Source organism: Pipistrellus hanaki (genome assembly GCF_964339955.1).
Source record: "Pipistrellus hanaki genome assembly, chromosome: 1".
In the NCBI taxonomy this organism is placed as follows: domain Eukaryota; kingdom Metazoa; phylum Chordata; class Mammalia; order Chiroptera; family Vespertilionidae; genus Pipistrellus; species Pipistrellus hanaki.
In genome coordinates this window covers 123,072,902-123,100,672 of record NC_140503.1, presented here as the reverse complement: position 1 = coordinate 123,100,672, position 27,771 = coordinate 123,072,902, and the positions used below count along the sequence as shown (strand labels likewise).

The window sequence follows — 27,771 nt, the reverse complement described above, 5'->3', positions numbered from 1 at the left end:
TAGGGTGTCAAGGAGGAGAAATGCGAGAAGCTAAGAAGAAAACAATGTTCACCCAAGAAAAGCAATAGTGGTGGAGGAAAGAAATTTAAAAGGGACTGAACAGAAGACTAGGAAGTAAGACATGAGTGGGAAAGGAAAAAGGCTTTCAGTTTTTATTTCTTTTAAAAAACATTTTTATTTATTTCAAAGAGGAAGGGAGATAGAAACATTAATGATGAGAGAGAATCACTGATTGGCTGCCTCCAGCATGCCCCCTACTGGGTGTGGAGCCCACAACCTGGGCATGCACCCTTGAATGGAATGGAACCCGAGACCCTTTAGTCCACAGACCTGACGCTATATCCACTGAGCCAAACCGGTTAGGGCTTAGCTTCTATTTCTTTAACAACAGGCCTCAATAGAGAAAGGAAGTGGGCTAAGGTGGATAAACCCACACTTCCTCTCTAAGATCATGATTGAGTTGCCAATATTAATTCTGCCAGGCTGCCTATTTGATGGCATTATACTTATAAATCTTAATTCATAATTAGAAGTATACTTTTTTGCATTGGTTCAAATTTCATTTCTCTCACAAAACATACTTCAAACTACTTCCTAGATTTTCTCCTTTAAGCCCATGGGTCCAATTTCTCCTATAACTTTGCTGATGGAATGAAATGTATGGAAAGAGCCATAATTAATAAATCAGTTTTCATATATGTTTTTAGTTTCCTGTATCCGGGGAAGGGTAAGAAGGTAGCTGTTTCAGGGGGAGATTTATACTTGCGATGTTCCAAGTCCATGTGCGATGCGTCTCAATCTGTGAAAACACAAGCCACCTCTTCAGGGAGAATCAGCTGCAGAGAAGCCTCTTTCCGAGGCCCAGATCTGGGGCAACCGGCTTCCCCACTTCCGGCCACGCCCCCTCCCCGGCGGTTGCTAGGAGACGTGATGTCACAGGAAGCGAGGCCTGGAATAGGTTAAAACGAGGGGAAGCCCCTCCCCCTCGGCAACCTTAGCTCCCGGGCTGGTGCTCCAGCTGTTCTAGGCCCGGGCTTGAGGGTCCGGCCCGCGGTAGCCCCCCGCGCCCCGGCCGCCGCCGCCGCCGCCGCAGGCTCCCGCCCTCCTGCCCGCCGCCGGGCGGGACACTCAGGGCGGCTGCCCGAGCTCCGGACCGCGGCCGCCGTCTACCACACACCCCGCGCCGCCCGCCACGTCCCCGGTCCCGGCCGGCGGCGCGGCGTGCCGGGTGACCTTTCCGGGCCCGGGGCGATGGCGGCTCCCGGCCCCAGGCCGGCCGGGCCTCCGCGGCGCCCCGGGCGCGTCTCGCCGCCGCTGACGCTGCTGCTGCTGCTGCTGCTGCTGGCGGCCGCGGGGCCGGCGCGCGGCTGGGAGAGCGGGGACCTGGAGTTGTTTGACCTGGTGGAGGAGGTGCAGCTCAACTTCTACGAGTTCCTCGGGGTGCAGCAGGTAAGCGGGGCCCCTGCCCGCCCGGCGGCGGCAGCTCCGGGCGGAGGCGCGTGCGGTCCCGGCGGAGCGGAGGGGGTGGGGCGGCTCCTCCGCGGAGCGGGCGCTGCGGCCGGGCTCGGCCACCGGGTTCTCGGGTCCTCGCCGCCCGCTCCCCTCCTCAGGCCGCGGTCTCAGTTTGAGGCTCAGGGCGCCCCAGCCGGGCGGCAATCCCCTCCCTTCCCTCCGCCGTCTGGGGGAGACCCTGCCACCCCTCCTTGTACGGGAAGAAGGAAGAGGGTGTGCGGGGAAGAGCAGTCACGTGTCACTGAAATTTCACCTGCCCAGGTACACATTCCTCTGCTCATTTTAGCTGCCTGCCCTCCTCCGCCTTCCCCGGGCGATCGGAATGCCTTTTGGTCGGTCGGCGCCTGTGTTGCAGAAGTTTTCCTTGCACTGGACTTGGGAATCTGTTGAGCCTGTCGGGTGGGGGTTGGTATCCCAGCTTAGAAGTCTGGAGGAAGCTGACGCTACCTTGGTCCTAGAACCCATGCAAAGAAATACTAAGTTTTGGGGGGGCAGTAGAGGCACTTGAGCTGTTCAAGGAAGAGAGAGGCCCAACCAGTACTCAGGATGATGTCTTTGGTTTCCTTTTTTTTAAAAAAAATCTTGGAAGTTTAACCTGTCAAGGCCGTTTGTTGCCCTGTACTTCTTTCTACCTGTGAGTGGTCAGTGAAGGAAGGTAGCTAGTCTTTATCTGATGGCATACGGGGTGGAGAAAGACAGGATTTCACACGATCTGACTGAGCCCGGCATGCAGTGCTTTGAATAATTATGGGGTGAAAAAAACATTTTAAGTTTTTACCAATAATTGTCATTCAAGTTACACTTCACATGACTAGATATGCCCTATATATGTGAACTATGGAGCTTAACACTAAATGGAAAATTACTTTTCACTTAAATATAATTTAACTGTTGCACTATGATTTTAACGAATTTTATTTTTTTTGGTAAAAGTTTCTAAAGTATAAGCATTCACACTCCAAATTCATAGGTGCAAACAGTTATGTACTGTCTGTATTCATTATCTTCCCGCTCATAGACAAATATAATTCATTACAGTGAGTAAATGATGCAAAAGTCAGTAAAAATAACCAAAGGCTTTTAAGATTGCCTTTAATATTGATAATATTTGTTAGAATTTATCATGATTGATTAAATTCTGTAGCTACGAAGAGTCTTATACATATATATAACCTTTCCAAAGATCTTGGAGATGCTTTCCAATTATTCCTGGAAAATTAAGCCCCTTTAAGAGAATACAAAAATTTAGTAGCTGTGGCTTAAATTTTGGATTATGCAATTTAGCTTGCATGTGAATGCTCATAGAATTTTTGTTTATAATTTCACGCAATTTAATTTGCAGAGTTAGGCAGTGTGGAACAACCAGAGCAAAGATGAAAAATAAAGAAGCATAGATAATCAAGAGCATTCTCTGTTTAAGTAGAATTTGAAAAGGATCCAAAAATTGTTTTAATTTGTGTTTCTTTACCCAGCCATGGAAGAATAAATCTTATTCTACCTAAGCAGAGAAACTGATGGGAACTAGTTCTCTACATTACACTGAATCTTAACTTTCTTGGAAGACTTTCAGAGGACCAAAAATTTGTTAAAAGACAAATGCAACCTGTCGTTTGTGTCTTAAAGTGTAATTTTCAGGCCAGAGCCAACCAATCTTTTGGTGACTAGCCAGACATGAGGGACCAAGACAAAGTAGGTTGGTGACCTGGCTCTATACACTCATCAGCTTTGTTGTCCGTTCAACAGAGATTTATTTGACACCTACTACATACATTTTAAGCAATGGGAGTTGGTTGGTGTATAATATGAAACCTGAGCCTTATAAAACTCACAATTTAGTAAGGGGAAACACATTCTATATAATCCTATATAATAAAAGGCTAATAGGCAAATCGACCAAACCATGGAACAACTGGTCACTATGATGCGCACTGACCACCAGGGGAGTGGCTCCTCCTCAACGTAGGAGCTGTCCCTGGTGGTCAACACGCACCCCTGGTGGTCAGTGTTCTTCCCTCTGCTCAGCCAGAAGCCAGGCTCACAGCTGGCATGCAGAGCGGCCGTGGCGGAGCTTCTTCCACCTCCGCAGCAGTGCTAAGGATGTCCGACTGACAGCCCTGGTGGCGGGCCTGAGCTGCCAGTCGGACATCCGGACTGTGAGAGGGTGCAGGCCAGGCTGTGGGGACCCTCCCCCCCTCGAGTGATGAGTTTTGTGCATTGGGCCTCTAGTAGTAATATAATCAAATAAGTAATTATACATGTCAGATGGTCAGAGAAGGCCTTTAAAGGGAGTAAGGAAGTGAGCCAGGCGGGTTAGTGGAAGAGCATTTGAAGAAGGCAGACGGTTGAGTGCCAAGACCTTGATGCGAGAGCTTGGCTAGAGTTTGAGGAACAGCAAGGCAGCCAGTGTATCTGGAGCAGGGTGAAGGAGAACAGTGATAGGAGATGTGATCAGAGTGATGGAGTTAGGGGAAGATCTTGTAGGGCTTTGTAAGACATTATAAGGACTTTGGCTATCCTATATAATAAAAGGCTAATATGCAAATCGACCAAACAGAGGAACTGCTGGTTGCTAGGACACCCACTGACCACCAGCGGGCAGACACTCAACACAGGAGCTGCCACCTGGTGGTCAGTGTGTTACCACAGGGGAAGTGCCACTCAGCCAGAAGCCCTGAGCAGGGCTCACAGCTGGTGAGCACAGCTGCAGCAGCACTAAGGATGTACCCTGTTTCCCTGAAAATAAGACAGTGTCTTATATTAATTTTTCTCCCAAAGTTGCACTAGGTCTTATTTTCAGGGGATGTCTTATCTTTCCATGCGCTAGGTCTTATTTTCAGAGAATGTCTTATTTTCGGGGAAACACGGTACAACTGCCTGCTTAGGCCTGCTCCCCACCGTGCTGAGGGACCCCCCTGAGTACATAAATTTTGTGCATAGGGCCTCTAGTTAATTACAAGTAAGTTGGGATCTCATTGGGGGGGGGGGGGGTATAAAACGGAAGGAGGTACATGGTTTGACTTAAATTTAAAATAACACTTTGTGTTGAGGATCGTCTGTATGTACGTCATTGGCTATTTAGAAGGATAATTATGGTGTAGAATATAGATTGTACCTGGGTGGTGTAAAGTAGTCAGATTTTGAAATTAATTGGAAAATACAGCTGGCAGGATTTTATTGATTGAATGTGGGATGTGAGAGAAACAAGAATTGAGGATAACTTTAAAGCTTTTGATGTCAGTAATTGAATACCGTAAGTATTTGTGTAATTGCAGTTGCCACTTACTAAGATGGAAAAGCCTGGGATAGAAACATATTTAGTCGGGGGGAAATCAGGAATTTGGTTTGGGGTTATAGGAAGCGGTTACAGGGTTAAGCCTAGGACTGACCTGCTGGCAAAGTCACAAACAAGTCCCAGCTTGGGGGACACAGTCCTCTAAGCATAATTAAGCTTGATCTTATAACTGCTCCCTAGATCTTTCCTGGGTAGCTAGTGGGCTGTGTGTGTTGGGGGGGGGGGGGGGGGGGCTGGGGGGGGGCAGCAAGTGCTGCCAAAAGAAGTGAAACTTACAACAACATTGTAAATTACCTTATTTGTCCTTGACTATAAAATTAACCATCAGCTTGCAGTCTGGATCTATTCTGTGGCCTTAGCCAGGCACAGAAGATCCACTAGAACCATCTTTTTCTCTTTGTCATTTCTCCATCCTTCGTCACCCCTGCTCAGGCTCACTGAACCCTTGGCTATACTGTCACTGCACGTGGGGTCATGCTAAATTTGAGGCATCTATTCAACATTCAGATGGCTATTTAAGTCTGCAGCTATAAGGAGAAAGGTTTGGACTGTAGATATAAATTTGGGATCCCTGGCATTAGACGGTAATTTGAAGTCAAACAACTGGGCAAGTTCACCAGGGGAGTGAGTGGAAAGAGAGGAAAGAGAGGTCTGGGAGCTAAGTATTGAGGATTCCAAACTGTTACAGTCAGGGGATGGAGAGGAACCAGCATAGGAGATGGAAGAGGAGCAGCCAGTGAAGTAGGAGGCAAATCAAGAAAATACTGTCTCTTTCAAGTCAAATAAAGAAGTATTTTAGAGGAGAAAGTGACCAGCTGGGTTAAATACTGATGATTATTCAAATAAAATGAATTCTGAGAATTGGCTCTTCAGTCTAATAGTGTGGAGGTCATTGGCTACCCCAGCAAAAACTGTTTCAGCAGAGTGATAAGATTAGTGTCCGGGTTCAGGAGAGAAGCAAGGGGAAGAATTGGAGACAATTAATATAAACATTTTAAGATGATTATACCTCAAACTAGAAGCCAGGGATAGTGACTGAATGTGGCGTTCATTATATCCCCTTTCTTCCAAGTTTAGGATAGTTAGCTTAGTTACTCCATAAACTATAATTAGAACAGTCAATTACTTTAAGAGCTTGGGCCTGACCACTTTCTGATTCACAACCTTGGGTAAGTTAGTGGCCTCATTTTTAGAACATGTGATACCTTCTTTAGGTAATGCTTTATATATAGCCTTCATACAGTGAAGGAATCTCTTGTGTTCTTAGATTTCAAATTCATAGGAAATTCCAACTTGGTATTGCTTTTTTTTTTAAATTCTTATCTGTATTCATTGATTTTTATTTATTATTTATTTTATTTTATTTTATTTTATTTTTTTCATTGATTTTTAGAGAGAGTTGAAGAAAGGGAAGGACAGAGAGAAATAACGATGTGTGAGAGAAACACATGGATTGGTTGCCTCCTGCACACTCTGACCAGGGCCTGGGCCGGGGAGGAGCCTGCCACCTAAATGCGTGCCCTTGACCAGATTTGAACCTGGGACCCTTCAGTCCACAGGCTGATGACACTCTATCCACTATTCTCATCATGAGAGAAGTTTGGGAAACACTGCACTAAGCCAAACCTGCTAGGGTGGATATTGCATCTTTTCAGAGGAGATAGGGTGAAAGATTAGGGGAGTGTAGGAAAAAGGATGTGTTACTGAAATATCTTCCATTTGTAACTTACATTCTAGGTCCCCACATAGTAGTTCTATTTCATCTAACAGCTGTTCCTTGGACACCTGTATTTATTTATTTATTTATTTATTTATTTATTTATTTTTTAAATTTTTTTTTTTTAATAAATCTTTATTGTTCAGATTATTACAGGTGTTCCTCGCCCCCCCCCACCTGATTCCCAACCCCACCCCACACCCTTACCCCCGCCACTGTCTTCATCCATAGATGTAAGATTTTTATCCAATCTCTTCCCGCACCCCTCAGACCCCTTTCCCCCTGTGAATTGTTAGTCCAGTCCCTTTCTATGTGCCTGATTCTATTATATTCACCAGTCCATTTTGTTCTTCAGATTTTTTTAATTTTTTTAATTTTTAGATTCGCTTGTTGGTAGGTATGTATTTGATGCCTTTTTGTTGTTCATAATTTTTTACCTTTACCTTTTTCTTCTTCTTCCTCTTCTTAAAGAATGCCCTTCAACATTTCATGTAATCCTGGTTTGGTGTTGATGAACTCCTTTAACTTTTTCTTGTCTGTGAAGCTCTTTATCTGACCTTCAATTCTGAATGATAGCTTTGCTGGGTAGAGTAATCTTGGTTGTAGGTTCTTGTTGTTCATCATTTTGAATACTTCTTGCGACCCCCCCTCTGGCCTGCATAGTTTCTGTTGAGAAATCAGCTGACAGTTGTATGGTTACTCCCTTGTAGGTAACTAGCTCTTTTTCTCTTGCTGCTTGTAAGATTTTCTCTTTGTCTTTTGCTCTTGGCATTTTAATTATGCTGTGTCTTGGAGTGGTCCTCTTTGGATTCCTCTTGTTTGGGGTCCTGTGCGCTTCCTGAACTTGTAGGTCTATTTCTTTCACCAGGTGGGGAAAGTTTTCTGTCATTATTTCTTCCATTAAGCCTTCAATATCCTGCTCGCTCTCCTCTGGCACCCCAAAAACCCGGATGTTGGTACGCTTTAAGTCGTCCTGGAGGCTCCTTACACTATCCTCACACTTTTGGATTCTTCTTTCTTTTTGCCTCTCTGGTTGGGTGATTTTTTCTTCCTTATATTCCAGATCTTTGGTTTGATTCTTGGGGTACGTTGATCTATAGTTGAGTTTCTGTATATACTTTAGTTCAGACAATGTATGCTTAATTTCTGACTGGTCCTTTTCCATTTTTTTGGTATTCTCATTAAGGTCCTTGAAGGTCTCACTAACCTTCTTGGAGGTCTCATCAAGTTTCTCAAAGGTTTTTTAGAAGATTCTTGAGTAATCTTATAAATGTGATTCTGAACTGTGTGTCATCCAGTAGTTTACTCTCCTCTATCTCTCCCATTCATGTCATGCTTCTGTGTCTTCTCATTTTGGCTGCCTCCCTGTGTTGATTAAGTGGCTTTATGTGGTCGGTGACCTATAGGGGTCAGTAGCTCAGCTTCCCCAATCACCTGAGGTGGTTGCTTTTGGTATATATCCCTTTGTGGGCTTAGTGCAAAGTCTTGGTGTAATTAAGCCTTGATTGCTGTTGGTACACTGGGAGGAATTGACCTCCAAGCCAATTGTCTGTGAGGACCTGCTGTGTCCATAAAAAAAGAACTGCTGCGCTGGAGACAAGCCTTGTTTCAGTGGGGCTTTGGTGCTCACTGAGACCATCTCCCGAATATGTCACTTATGGGTGTGAGGGATTGAAACTGAGCACTAGAACTCTGGTTTCTGGGTCTCAATGAGGTGCAGTTCAGCTACTGTCTGAGGCCAGTACAGTCTCGGGAGCTACAGCGTGAACCACAATCCTGTCCTTCTTGGATCTGTTTGCCCCAGGTTGCAATTTTGCTAAACTGCAACAGAGAGGGCCATTCATATGCAAAGCCACTGCTTGGAGCTTTGTGTGTTTGTAGGTTTTGCAGGGCAGAATCTCAGGACGGACTCTCAGGGCATCACTAGGCTGGGGCGTGGCCAACAGTGATAGCTGCCCTTCCACCACCATCGTCTGCCACCTCTCCGATGGCGTCCCATTTCCCCGCATCTCCCCTTCTCCCTGCGTCTCGCACCACAGCACAGCAAACAATCTCAGCTCTTCAAGCAAGCCAGCCTCACTTTCTGACCCTTTGGCAGACAGTCTAGCCTCTCCCCAGAAACTGGATTTCAGAGCGATCGGGAGCTTGTCTCTCTTCGGGTTGAAGAAAGCACGGCCCTCCGCCAGCCCGTATCATGTCCACGCCCCCCACCTCAGTTTTTCAGCGCTTGTGCCCTGGATTCTCCTCTTTCTCTTTCAGTCTAGTTTCAGGGCTTCCTCTCAATCATCTTTCCCTTGGTATTTGGAAGAGAGACGTTGGTTTTATAGTTTTTTTTTAAATTGTGCACGGCAGCCATTTAGGAGTGTTTACCTGCGCTGTCTCTTCGTTCTTGACATCTGTATTTCTTGTAGGTCAATGGCAATTCTGTGTGTTTTTCATTGTCTATTTGGGCCATGACTTTTTTTATACTTTGTGCAGTATTCTAGCCAACAATACATCGCATTGATTTTTTAAAATTTTTTACTTGAGCCAAAACCAGTTTGGCTCAATGGTAGAGCGTCGGTCTGCGGACTGAAAGGTCCCGGGTTCGATTCCAGTCAAGGGCATGTACATTGGTTGCAGGCACATCCCTGGTAGGGGGTGTGCAGGAGGCAGCTGGTCGATGTTTCTCTCTCGTCGACGTTTCTAGCTCTATCTCCCTTCCTCTCTGTAAAAAAAATCAATAAAATATATTTAAAAAAATTTTTTTACTTGAAATTGTGACAAGTTATTTGAAATGTTTCAGTGTTTACTTTCTGATGAAATCAGAGTAATCTTTGTGGTGCCAGTCAGCAATTACTGATTCCTACTAATAGACCTAGAAAATGTGCTCCTTTCTCATAAAATTTTTAAAAATATATATTTTATTGATTTTTTACAGAGGAAGGGAGAGGGAGAAAGAGTTAGAAACATTAAGAGAGAAACATCAATTAGCTGCCTCCTGCACACTCCCCACTTGGGATGTGCCTGCAACCAAGGTACATGCCCCTGGCCAGATTCGAACCTGGGACCCTTGAGTCCGCAGGCTGATGCTCTATCCACTGAGCCAAACTGGTTGGAGCGCTCATAAAAATTTTTACAACTTCATCCTTACATTTAAATGAATGCTGGAACTTAGTTTTAAAAGAAGAAAAGTTAGTGCCATGTGCTTATAAAAATATTGGATTTTAATTTTTAATCAGAATGAATAAAGCTTTTACACTCTTTCAATCTGTATTTCAAATGTACAGACTAAGCAGCCTGTTTAAAGGAGGGACAATTACTATCCAGCCACCCCATAATCAGGTGGTGAGGGACTTCCCTGAAGAAACTGCTATCTCCTGGCATTTCTCTCTCATCTCTCCAAGGAGGAATGAGTGACTTTGGTCTGTTTTTCTTGATTGGAGAGAGCTGATCAGTCAAAAAGCTCTGAACATGGTAATCAGTCTCTTCTCTGCTCTAAACCAGTAAGGCAATTATCCTGGACAACTTTCTCTCCCATGTTTCAAATTATTCATAGGAGATGTGTGCTGCCTCAAAGTCTGGACTGGAGAGGCAAGGGCAAACATTGCTAGCGAGCCCATTTGGCCCCCATACCTAATCTAAATTGTTCAGTAGCTTTTCAGCCATAAATGTAATATTTGATTTCCATCTGCCTGATTTCTGATTTCTGTCTCAGTTTTTTTGGATGGGAAAAAAGCATGAAGTCATTAATGGGGCTTCTCAATCCTGGTCATAGTCCTTTTTAAACATAAAGATGAAGATCTCTTTCATAATTGACTGGTGAACCTGTCCTGTGATTATCAGTTATCTACAATGATTCTTATTGTGGATTCCACTGAGCGTCTGGTATTAGTTGGATATAGTCTTCCTTCAGTGAGTCTGGTCCCTTATAAATCCATGTCGTGTAATAACAGCTTCCCCATTTTCATTGTGGAGTCCAAAATTATTTGTTAATTTGGAGTGAGGGAGAGATATAAAATCTGGAATAGTAGATAACTTTCCAGTCACTTATTGCTGATGTTAGGCATATCATGTATAGAGTTAGAGCTGAGTAAAAACTTATTTAATTGTATATACATTTTCATCAAATTGGATAATCATAAAATTGATTTATTTTTCTGATGTCTACACTATTTAGTGGAGGCTGCCTGGGCATATTTTATGGGGCAAAGTAAATCTATTGTGAAAATTTTATGGAGAGAGCTGATGGGACAGAAATCCTCTTACCGTCCTGGGGATCTCTTTGTAAGTCAGGCATTACTGGGTCTATTTTGGCAGTAATACCATTAGTTAATTTCACCCAGAATTAAAAACGTTTCCAAAGCCTTTCTTGTATCTAGATGTGCAGTGAGAAGAGAAACCTCTGATTGGGTGAAGCAGGAAGCTAGAAGTCAAATATTTCAAAAGTCTTTATTTCATCAAAACACTTAATTTTGAAAGCCTAATCCTATACAAATGAAAAAAATATGATTGCTGTGTTTTAAGTTACATCTTAGTGTTTCATTTTAAGAGCTAAATATTAGTTTTTTATATTTACTGAAATTTGTGTGTAAGAGTGTCATTAGGATTTCATTAGAAATTTAATTGAGAATTTGTCTCATTCCCACTCTTCTTAATACTAAATTAAAGTTAGGAATAATTCACTTATTCAAGTGTTTCTGATTGCCATCATTCAGCAACTGGAATCTCATATGTAATCATCACACATGTTGCCTGATTCCCTCATGTTAGAGAGAGCATGTGTATAAAACAATATGCTTCATTAATAGACGGTTGCACATTATAGTGCCAGTGAGTTGTAAGCATAAAACTCAGTTAGTTAATATAATTTGAATTAAATAATAAAGGTAAAAGTCTAAAATCACAAATTAAAGGGCATGTCATAGTATAAGCAGCAGTATTAAAATGCCACTAAGAACTAACACTAAGATTAAAAAGGGGAGTAATTTCCCCAGTTAAATTCTGTAATGCAGGGTTGGGCAAAGGTGAGTTTACAGCTGTAATACAAATGAATAATACAATACTTAGTAAATAATACAAGAATAAACTATTTTGCATACTTAAAACTGTAAGCTTACTTTTGCCCACACCTGTAATACAACTCCTGATTATGTAAAGCGCAAGAATTTTTGAAAAGCTCCATGAGACCCTACGGCATGTATTGTGTGCTGTAGTCACAATGATTTAACACCAGATAGGTCATTTTTATCATTTACTGGAAAGATGTGAACAGGCTGCAGAGAAATCCCAGGGTCCACTTACATGTCTGCCAAGGAAGGTAGAGACATCTCATTTCTAGCCAATACGTAAGGACTTTATACCATTAAAATGGATTAGGTCAAGGAAGCTATCCCAGAACAAATTGAATTTGTACATACCAAGAAGTCTCTGACATTTTGGATTTTTTAAATTGCACATCTTATTAACAGTTATTTTCAGTGACCATACTTTTACTTAATAGGTAAAAGATTAGTAACTATGTTCTTTTTTACTTTTAAGTTAGTGTTTTGGGGTTAATAGTTGGCAATTAAACTTGATTTAAGGAAGTTAATATATATGTATCACGTAGGATCATTGAAAATTGTTATTTTACTTGGAGTTAAGTATATCATATCAATTTCTGTTTCATATGGATCTTTTTACCTGTGATAGGAAATAGACTTCCTGTGTTTAAATAAAGTGTTTTAGTTGAGACATTTTATAAAGTTCAAATAATTGCAATCCTATATTGTTCTATAATAAATAGTTATACAGAACTAATGTGTGATATTTTGTATCACATCTTTGAAAGTATAATAAGGCTTAACTTAGTAAATTAGATTGATCTTGAAATTAGTTATTGTGGAAAGCTTTATAGGTTTTCAACAATGCTGCCATCTCTCAAAACATCATTGAAACTTATTTTAAATTTCAAAGCATATTACCCTCAATAGTAAATCTTTTAAGATGGATTTGATATTTGTTTGTAGCTAATAATCATTTGGAACTAAATTTGGTGACTAAATTGGGTTAGCAAGGTTGGGTAAATAAGAATCTAAATATAAATTTCACATAAGGCTCAGAAACTGGTTTGAGGCCTACTCAAAGAAGAGGTCCAGAGAAGTTTAGAGGGATATCAATGTGAAGTAAATTTATAGCCTTACAAAATAACTGAATATATTTCAGTAAGTAACATTTGGAGTACTTACTACTTTGTGGGTAGCAACTTTTTATTACATATAAGAGAAAAATGTACAAATAAAAATTATCTTAATTTTAGAGAAATGAGAAAATATTGAGCTAGTATGGTGATTTTCAACCTTTTTCATTGCAGAGCACACATCAACTAATTACTAAAATTCTGTGGCACACCAAAAGATATACTGTATTTTTTGCTGATCTGACAAAAATAGGTATAATTAATCCTTCACACCAGATGGCTATTGTTGTGTTTGCTGTTACCGATCTTTTTATTTGACAATCTAAGGAAAAATGAGGACAGTTCCCCGACTAAATAGTCAGGTATTGCGTGTTTTAACTTTTTTTGTGGCACACTGGTTAAAAATCACGAAGCTAGAAGAAAATATTGTAATTATCTGCCTGCTTTTCTAAAAAAAACACATTTTAAAAAATATGTTTCTATTAAAGAGAGAGATGCCTCCCCTACTAACCTCAACCAGGGACCAAGCTCGCAATCTGGGCATGTGCCCTGACCTGGAATCAAACCGTTGACTTTTCAGTGCGTAGGATGATGCTTAACCAACTGAGCCACACCAGCCAGGGCTATCTGCTTGCTTTTAATATTGAAAACAGGTATCACAAAAGTATTCATTATATAATATTTCCATAATAAAGTTATGTAGAGCAGAGTGGCAGAGAAGCCAGAATAAATGTTAGGGGTAGATTTTGGTAGCTGAATATGCAACTGAGGGAGAAAATAGACAATTCACAGGGAGAGGGAAGTGTACATTGGGGGGGAAAAAGCATAAATACAAACATAAATAGTAATGGAGTAATATCTCCATCTTGTGGCGTGTGTTGGATATTGTCATTAAAAATATAGAGGGGTTGTATTTTTGCAACTGTAGGCATAAATAAGAATAAAATATGAGTCAAGTGCAAATAAAATACGAGTCAGATTTTTTGCAGTGTTTTGAAGGGACCTTTAAGACCGAGCTTCCCACCTGGTGTACTGCAAGCAACTGTGCTGATGTAGTGATGCCCTCCCTTGATGGCCTTAGCAGTTTACTCCAGTGTGTCTCACAATTATTTTTTTCTCCCAGGAAAAAATTTAAATACCAGTATATGTAAAATACTAGAGGCCCGGTGCATGAAATTCACGCACTGGGTACATGGGGTTGCCTGCGCCCTCTCATAGACCAAGACCCCTTGGGGGATGTCCACCTGCCAGCTTAGGCCGGATCCCCTGGTCGCAGTCTGGGACCCCTCGCTCCTTACTGCCCGCCTGCAGCGGAGGTGGGAGAGACTCCTGCCACCACTGCTGTGCTCGCCACCTGTGAGCCTGGCTTCTGGCTGAGTGGTGCACCCCCTGTGGTCAGTGTGTGTCATAGTGACTGGTTGTTCCGCTGGTCATTCTGATTGGTCAATTTGCATATTAGGGTTTTATTATAAAGGATTAGTTTTTATCAAAATGTTTACTATATTAAAGATCCTTATTAGCCCTCGCAGAAGCAAAAGAATCTGGGTATAAAAGGAATGAAGATGTGGCTGATAAATTAGCAACCCTAAGTTACTTGATTACATATTCTGGATGGTGGAATGGCCATTAAACATTACCATAGTTTGCATAAAGGAATACTTTAATGATGTTTAACAATCCTCTGTGTAAAGATAATTCAAATGACTTTGGAATACATATATATACAAATTCTGAGTCTCTAGAGTAATTTTTTTTACATTAAGAGATAAGGTAATATGTAATTTCTAAATCATGACTGACATATTTGAGATTTTTAAAAACATGTTTTTATTGACTTCAGGGAGGAGAGAAAGAGAGAGAGAGAGAGAGAGAGAGAGAGAGAGGAGAAATACCAGTGATGAGAGAGAATCATTGATCAGTTGCCTCCTCCTGCACCCACCCACTACTGGGAATTGAGCCCACAACCCGGACATGTGACTTTGACCGGAATCAAACCTGGGACCCTTCAGTACCTAGGCTGATACTCTATCCACTGAGCCAAACGGGGTAGGGCTATTTCAGATTTTTGACAGATGACAGATTTTTCAAGGCATTGATCTCCCTGGAGTAGCATTATGCAATAGATGCGTAATACAAGCAACATATATAATTTTAAATTTTCTAAAAGCTGCATTTAAAAACGTAAAAAACAGGTGAAGTTAATTTTAATATTTTATTTAATGTATCAAAATATTATTTCAAGATGTCACATTTAAAAAAAAACATTTTATTGATTTTTTATAGAGAGGAAGGGAGAGGGATAGAGAGCTAGAAACATTGATGAGAAACATCGACCAGCTGCCTCCTGCACACCCCCCACTGCACACCTCTTGCACACCTCCTGCACACCTCTCACATGCTGGAGATGTGCCCGCAACCAAGGTACATGCCCTTAACTGGAATCGAACCTGAGGCCTTTTAGTCTGCAGACTGACGCTCTATCCACTGAGCCAAACTGGTTTTGGCTGTAGTCACATTTTTATATATTATTGAGATATTTCACATTCTAGCTTTTTTACTAAGCGTTCAAAATTTGATATGTAGTTTGCATTTATATTTTTAGTACACTTTAATTTAGAGACCAAGTTTTGATTGAAAATACTTGATCTGTATTGATATTTTTATAGGATGTGTAACTAATAAGTAGATTAATATATCCAAATTCTTCCAAGCTGAAGAATCAAACTCCATACTTTCCATTAACTGAATCAAGTATTATTTTAAAATTTGAGTATCAACTAATTAAATAAAATAAAAAAATTTGGTTTCTGACTTGCCTTGCACATTTAGAATGCTCAAATATGGCTGTTGGCTACCATACTGAATAGCATAGCCTTAGAGAATTAACATTCCTCTGTTGTATATAGATACTAGAGGCCTGGTGCATGAAATTGGTGCACAGGTAGGGTCTCTAGGCCTGGCCGGCAATCATGGCTGATCGGGGCCTGCCTTCCCCATCTGCCAACTGCTGGCCAGAGTCTTCCTTTGTTTCGTGCTGCCTCCTGGTGGTCAGCGCACGTCATAGTAAGTGGTTGAACTCCCAGTCAGTCGAACTCCTGAGGGGACAATTTACATATTAGTCTTTTATTATATAGAGAAGATACATCTAAATATCTATCTATCTATCTAAAGAGCCAGGGTCTGTAATGTCCAAAACGACTGAAGGGATGACCGAATGCCAGGCTGCATGCAGCAGGCTCAGGTGGGTGGGGACTGGTGAACAGGCTGAACTGCGTGGCTGCTGGTGAACCTGGCGGGGAGGGGGAGGTGGCCAAGAGCTGATCAGCAGCTTCCACAGAGCTACGAATCAGACCCTGCTTCTCTCTCCGGGCCTCTCCAGCAGCCATGCCTCTCTCTCTCTCTCTCTCTCTCTCTGGGCCTGCCAGCAGCCTGGGGCAGCTGCTGATCAACCCTGCCTCTCTAATCAGGTCCAGAGGTAGGCTTGGAGATACTGACTGGCATAGAAACTAACCAATCAGAACCAAATTTGGGTGAACTGTCAGGAGCCAATGGCTGCCTAGGAGGCTGAGCTTTTGACACTAACTGGCATAGAAACCGACCAATCAAAACCTAATCTGGGTGAACTGCGAAGGCAGAACCTAGGGTGGGGGCTGAGGAGGGGTTTTAAGGGCAACAACCGTTTGGTGTAAGGTGTAAGAAAGTGATTCAATTTTTAATGACTGGTTTGGCAGTATACTGCATATGGCTGTCTTTCAGTCCAGATATAGGGATTATGTATTTTTGTCTGCCAAGAGCATCTCCTGCTGAAAAAGTCTCCCCCCTCCTATTTAAGCAATCCTATCCTATATAATCTATCTATACTAATAAAAGGATAATATGCTAATTAGACTGGGTCCACTAGCCATCTTCTGGACATCTGACTTCCTCTAGACAAAGCCATGGTGGTGAGGGCTGAGGCAGAGGCAGTTAGGGATAATCAGGCTGGCAGGGGAGGGCAGTTGGGGGTGAGATCAGGCAGGCAGTTGGGTGTGATCAGGCAGGCAGGCAGAGGTAGTTAGGGGCAGGCAGAGGTAGTTAGGAGTGATCAAGCAGGCAGGCAGGTGAGTGGTTAGGAGCCAGCCCAGATTGTGAGAGGGATGTCTGATTGGAAGAGGGTGTAGGCTGGGCTGAGGGGACCCTCTTTTCTCGCGCCCCCCCCCCCCACCCTCCGCACGAATTTTGTGCACCTGGCCACTAGATTTTAAATAAAATCACTGATTATTGTTTCTATTTTGTCAGATATAGTAGTAGTTTGTAGTCTCCTCCTCCTCCCCCTCCATTTCCACCTCCATTTTTAACCCACTGTACTTTTTGTTGCTTTCTTTTAGATTGTGCTAGATATCATCTTTCTAATTAGTTATCTGTACATTTTGTCCATTTTATTATTATTATTTTTTTACCTGTAAAGGCTATTGGTATAGGTCATGCTGCTCTAATAAGGACAAGAGGTTCTGAATGTGTATAAAGGCCGTCTGCAAAGGCAAACAATTTAATTCAAATTGGTCATTTACTTTTGCTGACTTGTCTGTTGTATTTTGCAACTCCTAAAATGTTATTAACTTAACATATTATGTCTTTAAGGGTGCTTTGATCAAGAATTCACCAGTTTTTACTTTGTAATTTTAACTTTGAGGTTGCATATCCTCCCTATTTAGTCTGAAACTCATTCATCAAATATATTGCTAGCTATAAATATTCACTGTATTCTCCACTGCCATCTACTTTTATTATTATAAATAATAACTTTAATTAAGTGATTTAAAAAAGAGATTCACAAATGCAGTTCCATTTGTTTGCCATTCTTTGAACTCTTTATAATATCAATCAGGGATTCCAGCCTTCCTTTTTTAATAACCACCTCTGCCACTTCTACATGTACTGCTTCCTAGTAAGTACTGCTTCCCTTTGGACTGAATAATTAATTGCCAAATTTTTTGTCTTTGCCTTTTGTAATTCATAAGCAACTGAGGGGGAAAAAAAGTAGATCTTAACAGCATTGGTTCTTATACCTAGCTACTGTTTTTTAAATAGTCCTGGTTTAAGAAAGAAATTGCACTGGGGTCAGAGGTGTTAAAAATTCAACCTGAGGGGGGAAACAACAAAAACAAAAGTTGAAGAACCAGAATAATAGAATCCTGAAGTTGGAGAGATTACCAATATTTAACCTATTTACTCTTAATAGGAATGTCTTCTGTAATCCTCCCAGCAGATGGTCATTTTATTTATGTCTAATAATGGGGATTGGGAACTAACCTGTTAAGTCTTTAGATAATTCTCATATCTATCAATACTTTCAACTTCATTTGCAGTCCTCTTTTGAAAAACACCTGAATATATATTCCCTCTAAATTATTTTTCTGTAATGCTGTAAAATAAAATGCACAAGGGAAATAAATAATTACTTGTTGATTCCCTGCACAACAGTGGAGTTAAGTAACCATGGTTTCTTATGTAATAATTATACCTCAAAGTTTAAAAAAATACAAGCAACTGCCCATTATACAGTAGTCCTTTAATATTTGTTGAAAGAATGATAATATGTCTGTTGCATGGTTATTTTCTCCCCCACATCTTTGTGAATTTTATAAACAAGAGATTGATATAAAAAACAAAATACAGGCAAGCTGAATGGCCTTTGTTTCATGCTCTTTATTTATTTGTTTATTTTTAATACATTTTATTGATTTTTTACAGAGAGGAAGGGAGAGAGATAGAGAGCTAGAAACGTCGATGAGAGAGAAACATCGACCAGCCGCCTCCTGCACACCCCCCACAGGGAATGTGCCCGCAACCAATGTACATGCCCTTGACCGGAATCGAACCCGGGACCCTTCAGTCCGCAGACCGACGCTCTACCACTGAGCCAAACCGACTTCAGCTGTTTTATAGTCTTTAGATAAGTCCACCCTAGAATGACCCTGGCACTCTGGTTATAGTTGTCTTGGAACTACACTAAACATGTTTCTAGGTTACTATAAATAATGCCCTGAGCTCATCAAAGGCAACCTCAGGAAATTTCTGGAAGTTGAAAACTTAAGATGACTTGGGGTATGCCAGCTTTCATAATATGGACCAAAGGATTAATTTAATTAAAACTGTACCCAGAAATTATTATGGATTCTTAAGACAGGACCTAAGTGTACAGTTTGCGGGGTATGTCTGCTTCAAATCTATCATTGTGATATAAAAATGTTTTAGATTTTTAGATTATTATTGAAGAAACTATATATAGGTGGTTAAACTTGAAGGAAAGTATTTTTCTTTCATAATTAAGGCGTTATATTTCTTTAGGTAGAATTTTAGTTTTCAGGTTCATCTTTAGTGGGAGTTTCTCTTTTCTTTTTATTCACCCCTCCCTAGGGGCTTTATTATGGCTTTTACTCCTTTCCCTGACAGACGAGACAAGAACTAGGTCTTTTACAGGCAGCTTAGGGCTCCCTCCTGAGGTTATATTGAGGCCATTGCAGATCTAGATACCAAGCCTGCAGATCCCCTGGCCTATTCTCAGCTGTGAAATTTAAACCTTGGCCTCTTAACATCTCAGATCCATAATATTTTTGTAAGTTGTAGCCTCAGGCATTGGCCTTCTCACCTTTTTACACTTTTTCCCACAGGTGGTAGAGACCCACTGCAACCATTGATTACAAGCCGAGAGCCTGGCCCTGAGCCCAGGCCTTTTGTAGGCTTCGTTTAGTCCTCATTACTGTGTGAGTCAAACTTCTCTTTTCTTCTGCTGCGTGTAGGTTGGGGGCTCAGTAAGCTTATAGCTTAAGCTTTATTTGTTTCCATTTGTTTTTGTGAACTACCTTTTTTATCATGGCTATAAGTTTATAATTTTCTCTTTATCATTAGTACATATTAGTACAGGTTTGGAGTGGGGTTTTGAAGCAGGTCCCCCAAGTACTTGCAGTGCTCTTTTACCCTGGAATAGTTATTAAAGCTGCGTTTCTTTCGTAATAACTATTATTTTCTAATTCCTATTTTCCTATTACCTAAGAACCTTTTGTCCGGAAGTATAGTCAGGCCTATTATTCACAACTTTAAGAGGCTGTCACTTAAGCATTGAAAGGGTCAGTAAACCATTTAATTCAGTCCATGTCCATATTTGTCCACTATTCTGAGACTTACCCCAGTTTGGGTGCTAAAACAGGAGAGTAACATTTCTAAAATAATCAGATCTCACCAGGTTTTGATAATGGCAATAAGTAGATCCATGATCACAGAATAACATATATGGCCCTGCTAGTGGAGATGCGCAGAGGAGTCCTGAACTCTGTCTTGAGCCTAATTAGAAAAATATGCCAGGTAGGAAGATAGTGAAACTCATGTACATGCCATAAAAACCATTCATGGAGGAAATTAATAGTTCTAAAGTTAAATTATATGCAGGCAATTTCATGTTGACTCTGAAAGTAAATACCATTCAAAAACCTCTTAGAAAGACTTCCGCTTTCTGGGCTTAAATTATGTTCTCTTATATTCAGTCTTTAAGATTCACAAAACAAAACTGCCCTAACAACCATTTCAATAGGCAATGTGATGGGCAATACTAATATCATATAATTTTAGTAGATATTAGCTTCAATGAAATGAATGAAAAAAGCTTCAAGCAGTTTATAGAGTAATATTTGGAATGTATTTTAAGTTATTTATTTTAAGGAAAAATACCCAGTTCATATTTACAAGAAAAGATAAAGGGTCCTTACATTTTGAATTCACAGGATTTAAATATAACCAGTTCACATTATATATGAGGAACATACTTATTTTGTAATTATATATCTTTTTAATATTGAATTATTAATCTAAGGGAATCCTTTAATGATAACCTGTACCATTGCAACAAAAAATTAAGATACTTAGGAATAAACTTAACCAAAGAGGTAAAAGACCTGTACTTGGAATACTAAAGGGCATTGAAAAAAGAGGTAGAAGAAAATATAAACAAGTGGAAGAATATACCGTGTTCATGGATTGGTAGGATTAGCATCATTAAAATGTCCATCCTACCCAAAGCAATCTATAGATTCAGTGCAATCCCTATTAAAATACCAATGACATATTTCACAGATCTATAACAAATACTCCAAAAATTTATATGGAACCAAAAAAGACTCCGAATAGCCACAGCAATTTTGAGAAAGAACAAAATTAAGAGGGATCACAATACTGATATCAAGTTATATTCTAAAGCCACTGTAATCAAAACAGCCTGGTACTGGCATAAGTACAGATATATAGATCAATGGAACAGAACAAAAACCCCAGAAATCAACCCAAGCCATTACACTCAATATTTGACAAAGGAGGCAAGAGCATACAATGGAGTCAAGACAGTCTCTTCGGTAAATGGTGTTGGGGAAATTGGACAGATACATGCAAAAGCAAATGAAACTAGATTACCAACTTACACCATACACAAGAATAAATTCAAAATGGATAAAAGACTTAAATGTAAGTTTTGCAACCATAAAAATCCTAGAAGAAACCATAGGCAGCAAAATCTCACACATCTCGTAGCAATGTGTTTACAGATACATCTCTAGGACAAAGGAAATTATGGAGAAAATAAACAAATTAGACTACATCAAGATAAAAAACTGCACAGCAAAAGAAACCATCAACAAAATGATAAGAGAGCCCACTGCATGGGAGAACATATTTGGCAAGATACATCTGATGGGTTAATTTCCAAAATATGTAAGGAACTTACACAGCTTAATGAAAGGAAGACAAGCAATCCAATTAAAAAATGGACAAAGGACCTAAATAGACACTTTTCCAAAGTGGACATAGATGGCCAAGAGACATATGAAAAAATGCTCCAAGTCACTAATCATCCAAGAGATGCAAATTGTATCACCTCACACCTGTGAGAATGACTACCATCAACAAATCAACAGATGACAAGTGCTGGTGAGGATGTGAAGAAAAGGGAACTCTCATACACTGCTGATGGGAATGCAGACTGGTGCAGCCACTGTAGAAAATAGTATGGAGTTTCCTTTAAAAATTAAATATGGAACTGCTATTGGACCCAGTAATCCCACTTCTAGGAATAAAATACTAAGAAATCTGATACACCAAGCAGAAAGAATGTATGCACCCCTATGGTCATAGCAATGTAATTTATAAAAGCTAGGATCTGGAAACAGCCCAAGTGCCCATCAGTAGATGAGTCGATAAAATGCTGTGGTACATTTACACCATGGAATATTCTGCAGCAGTAAAAAAGAAGGATCTCTTAGCCTTTGAACAGCATGGAGGGACCTGGAGAGTATCATGCTAAGCAAAATAAGCTGGTCAGAGAACGATAAGTATTGCATGACCTCACTCATATATGGAATCTAATGAACAAAATGAACTGTTGAACAAAATAGATCCAGAGACAAAGAAGCATGGAACAGACTGACAAATTTTAGAGGGAAAGTAGGGGCGGGGGGAGTGGTTAGAGATTAACCAAATAACATATGCATATATGCATAACCCATGGACACAGACAGTAGTGTGGTGAAGATCTTGGGAGGTGGGCAGGTGAGGGGTGGTGGAGGTCAATGAGGAATAAAAAGGGGGACATGTCTAATACTTTCAACAATAAAGATAAATAAATTAAAAAATAAAGGTATTTACCTAGAAGATAACAGTGGTATAATGATCTTTGAAAAGATATTTCACTTACAATCATTGTTGCTTTTCTAACACGGATAACTCTATATCTGCAGTAGTTCTTGGCTGTGATGTTTCTAACCTTTGTTTTGTGACAGAATAGAATATGCTCAGCTATCTAGATTATGCTATGAAGTTATAACTGTTTTTTCATTATTTGTTAATTCATTCGTTCTTTTTACAACATTGCTAATAACATATCACCATTATGGGATACAATTAAAGCAGCACTTAGGTGGAATTTATACCTTAGAAACCTATATTTGCAAAGAAAAAAGATTTCAAATACATAACCTTAAGCTTTACCTTAAGACAGTAAGGGGAGGGGGGGAGGAAAGAAATAAAGATTAGAGCAGAAATTAATGAAATGTAAAACGGAAAAACAGTCTGCCTGGTTTGTCTCAGTGGATAGAGCGTCAGCCTGCGGACTGAGGGGTCTCGGGTTCGATTCCAGTCAAGGAATTTGATAAACTGTTATTTTGGCTGTCCAAGAAAAAAAGAAGGAAGACATAAATTACCAACCTCAGGAATGAAAGAGGAAGTGTCTCTACCAACCCTACAGAAATTAAAAAGATTATGAAAGAATATTTTGATGAACTTTGCCAACAAATTGGGCAACTTAGATGGAGTAAATATAGTCCATTTACCAAACTTGTCTCAAAGGAAAATCTGAATAGACCTAACAAGCAAATAAGTTGAATTAGTAACTTAAAATCTTTCCACAAAGAAAAGATAACTTAATTGGTGAAATCTATAAAATATTTAAAGAAATCATTATAGTTTTTCACAAACTTCCAGGAAATCAAAGAAAAGGAGAGAGAATACTACCCAACTCATTCTATGAAGTACTACCCTGATAACCCAAGCCAAAGATGTCATAAGAAAGAAGATTACTGGCCAATGATCCTCAATGAACCTAAAAGTAAAATTTTCAGCAAAAACGTTAGCTAATTGAATCCAGTAATGTATAAAATGGATTAAACGCCATGATATAGTAGGATTTGTTCCAGGAGTTCAAAGTTGGTTTGATATCTGAAGATCAATTATTGTAATACACTATTTTAATAGAATCAAAGACAAAAATCACATGATCATCTCAGACAGAAAAAGACATTTGAAATAATTGAACATTCATTCATGATAAAAACTCAACAATCTAGAGTAGAGGGTAATTTCCTCAACCTAATAAAGGGAATCTGAAAAACTATAGACATTTAATCCAGGAAGATATAAAAATAGCTAATAAGTACATGAAAAGATACTCAACAGAATTATGCATTAAAGAAATGAAAGTTAAAGCTGTAAGGAGATAGATAACATCTCACACTACCAGGATGCTTGTAATGAAAATAATGGTCAGGAAAGATTGTTGGTGAGGATACAGAGAAACTGAAGGTAATGTGAAAAGTGTAGCAGCTTCTTTTTCAAATAAAGTAAAATAAACTTAGCGTTCACCCCAGCAATTCCTCCTAGCTACCTATAGTGTCTTAAGGCAAAGGCGAAAATATATGTCCACACATGGATTTGTACATGAATGTTCATGAAGCATTATTTATAATAGCCAAAAATTAGAAACAGTTCAGATACCCAGCGGTCAGTATATGGATAAACAAAAGGTGGTATATCCATGTAATGGAATTTCACTTAATATCCTATATAATGAAAGCCCAGTGACCAAAATGGTGGAATGATCAGATTGATCAGAGACCAGAACAACCACAGCCCTGCGCTTCAGCTGGCCCTGCCCACACACACACACACACACACACACACACACACACACACACACACACCCGAGAGTGGTGAGGGGCAATCAGGCAGGTAGGTAGAAGCTGTTAGGTGCTATCAGGCAGGCAGGTGAGTGGTTAGGGGCAATCAAGTAGGCAGGCAGGCAGGCAAGTGTTTAGGAGCCATTGGTCCCGGATTACGAGAGAGATGTCCTACTGCTGGTTTAGGCGCACTCCCCAGAATCAGGCATAAACGAGCAGCTGGACATCCTCTGAAAGGTCCCGGATTGCGAGAGGGTGCAGCTGGGCGGAGGGATCTCGCCCCGACCCCGGCCCGTGCACGAACTTTGTGCACTCGGCCTCTCGTTTAGCATAAAAAGAAATTTCCAGTATAAACTACAACCTGGATAAACCTCAAAAACATGCTAAGTAAAAGAAGCCAGACTCAAGAGACTACATGTTGTACGATATCATTTATATGAAATACTCAGAAAAGGCAAATATAAAAAAACAGGGCTCAAGAGTAGCGGTTGTCATAGTCTGGGAATGAGTGTTGGTTGAAAATGGCATGAGAGATCTTTTAAGGTTGGTAGAAATGTTCTCAAATAGAACTTTAGTGATAGTTGCACAACTCGATAAATTTACTAAAAGTATTGAGTTATACACTTATGATGAGTGAATTTTCTGTTATTTAAATTTTACCTTAACAAAACTATTAGGGAAAAAAAACATGTTATTTTATGGGAAATTTTCATTTTTATTTTATTTATTTATTTTAATATATTTTATTGATTTTTTACAGAGAGGAAGAGAGAGGGACAGAGAGTTAGAAACATCGATGAGAGAGAATGATCAATCAGCTGCCTCTTACACAGCCCCCACCGGGGATGTGCCCACAACCAAGGTACATGCCCTTGACCGGAATCGAACCTGGAACCTTTCAGTCCACAGGCTGACGCTCTATCCACTGAGCCAAACCGGTTTCAGCAGAAATTTTCTTTTATTTTTATTTTTATATTTTATTTATTTTTTTACAGAGAGGAAGGTAGAGGGATAGAGAGCTAGAAATGTCGATGAGAGAGAAACATCGATCAGCTGCCTCTTGCACACCCCCTACCGGGAATGTGCCCACAACCAATGTACATGCCCTTGACCAGAATCGAACCTGGGACCTTTCAGTCCGCAGACCGACGCTCTATCCACTGAGCCAAACTGGTTTCGGCAGAAATTTTCATTTTTAAACATTATTAAAAGAGATTGAAAAAGATACAATAAAATTGAAAAATATCCTGTGTCCCATTGGAAGATTGGGAGAATCAAGATAGTTAAAATTGCCATATTACCCAAAGAAGTATATAGATTTAATGCAATCCCCATCAAAATCTTAATGTCATTTTTTTAAAGAAGTAGAGTAAGAAATTATCAGATTTGTATGGATCCACAAAGACCCTGAATAGCCAAAGTAATCCTGAGGAAAAAAAGAACAAAGGTGAAGGTGTCATGCTACCTGACTTCAGTTTATACTGCAGAGGTATGATCACTAAAATAGCATGGTATTGGCAGAGAAATAGACACACAGATCAATAGATCTATGGAACTGAATAGAGAGTCCAACTATGAAATCACATGTATATGGACAAATAATTTTCAACAAAGGCAGAAACACACAATGGAGTAAAGATAGTCTCTTCAATAAATAGTGTTGGGAAAACTGGAAAGCCACATGCAAAAGAATGAAACTAGATTACAATTTGTCTCCATGTACAAAAATTAATTCAAAATGGACCAAAGACCTAAATATAAGACCTGAAACAATAAGTTGCATAGAAGAAAATATAGGTACCAAACTTATGGGCCTTAGTCGTGGAGAATGTTTTATGAACTTCACCCCAAAGGCAAGGAAAGTAAAGGCAAAAATAAACAAATGGGACTATATCAAACTAAAAAGCTTCATTCATTGCAAAATAAGTAAATAAGTAATTTATTTATTTATATTAGAGAGAGAAGCATTGATTTTTGTTGTCCCACTTATTTATGCATTCATTGGTTGTTTTTTGTATGTGCCCTGACTGAGGACCGAACCTGCAATCTTGGACTATTGGAGCAACACTCTCATACACTCTTCTTATCTGTATAAAGAGTTGCGCTCTTTCCTAGCTTTGCCTAATTCTTCTCTAAGTACTTTAGGCTAAGAAGTTGCTGGCTTTGTCTTACCAGGTTCTGAGCCTATTTTTTCACTTGCTAATTTACTTACCCACTTTCCTGGGTGGAGAAACTTTCTGAATTCTATAATTATTTTATGAGGGTTTGAATACTATAAACTCTTGCTTCAACAGAAATTCTTGTAGAGTTTGTATGTTGTGTTTTTCTTTCTATCTCCCTCCCTGTGAACATTTCTCTTTCTTGATGGAAATAGGTTTCTAAATGCCTAGTGGTCTTTTATATTTCACTAGTGTTCCGGTGCACAGATTTGTGCACATTGAAAGGAAATTAATTAGAAGAAATATTTTAATACCACTTCGCATCTTGCTAATGAAAATAGGATTCTTCTGAATCTCCTATCTACCTGCTCTCGGACTTCTCTGAGGATCAAATGAGATGAGGCATAGGAAAAGGCTTTATAAACATTTGTTTAAACTGTAAAATGTTTGCACCTGGCTATAAAGCAAGTTGGGTTCCTGGGCTGAAGAAATTCCAAGGAGGCTAGTCGCTAGGGAGAGGAAACTGGGTATTGCTATGTGACATCATTACCCGGCACCCACCACGACCTTTTCCAGGCTGGGCTTGGCTATGGGCCATATTTTGCACCATGGGGTCTTGGCAGCATTGGCTGTGATTTGGATTTGGTAGGGTGTCACTCTGGGATGGTGACGGGGCCCATTTGAGGGAAGCTAAGTGTTGGTTTGTTGGCACCAGGTTCGTGATGCTGTTTAGTTTTAAATGGCCTGTTGCTAGGGATAGGAAGCCAGGCGTTGCTATGTGACATCATTATCCAGCACCTGCAGCCACCGTTTCTGGGCTTGGCTGGGTTGTGAGCCACCTGTTGTGCCATAGGGCCTTGGCAGCATTGGTTGCAGTTTGGTGGGCTATCACTCAAGGGTGGTGGTGGGGCCTGTGTCCCACTTGGGGGAAGCCAAGTGTTGGTTTGTTGGCACCAGGTCTGTGGTGCTGTTTATTTTTAAATGGCAGTTTGTGTCATGGCAGCTCCTGCATTGACATCTGCCCCTGGTGGTCAGTGTCATCATAGCTACTGGTCAGAGGTATTGGACACTTAGCTATATATATACACACACACACACACACACACATTAGAGGCCCATTGCATGATATTCGTGCAAGAATAGGCCTTCTTTCCCCTGGCTTTATTCCCAGCTGCCCAGGAGTTGGCAAATCCTTGCTTCTGTCTGGAGCTCCTGGAGCTCCTTCCACTGCTGTTCTGCCCCTCCACACCTGCATATGCAAATTAACCCACTATCTTTGTTGGGTTAATTTGCATACTCTGATTGGCTGTGGGCGGAGCGGAGGTACAGTCAATTTACATGTTTGTCTATTAGGTAAGATATACGTGTGTGTGTGTGTGTGTGTGTGTGTATGTGTATATATATATATTATATATATTATATATATGTATGTTCTTTTGTACTTCTTTAATATTTAA

General features: G+C 40.2%; 1 protein-coding gene across 1 annotated transcript in view; it reads left to right on the top strand.

Annotated features, from left to right (window-relative positions):
• Window positions 1-969: 969 nt before the first annotated feature.
• The window catches only part of DNAJC1 (DnaJ heat shock protein family (Hsp40) member C1), a 193,687-nt gene continuing 166,885 nt past the window's right edge, over window positions 970-27,771 (top strand). Inside the window, exon 1 of the mRNA XM_084868533.1 lies at window positions 970-1,449. Within this exon, the coding sequence (XP_084724659.1) occupies window positions 1,252-1,449 (198 nt within the window). The 5' untranslated portion in view covers window positions 970-1,251. The remainder of the gene's footprint in view (window positions 1,450-27,771) is intronic.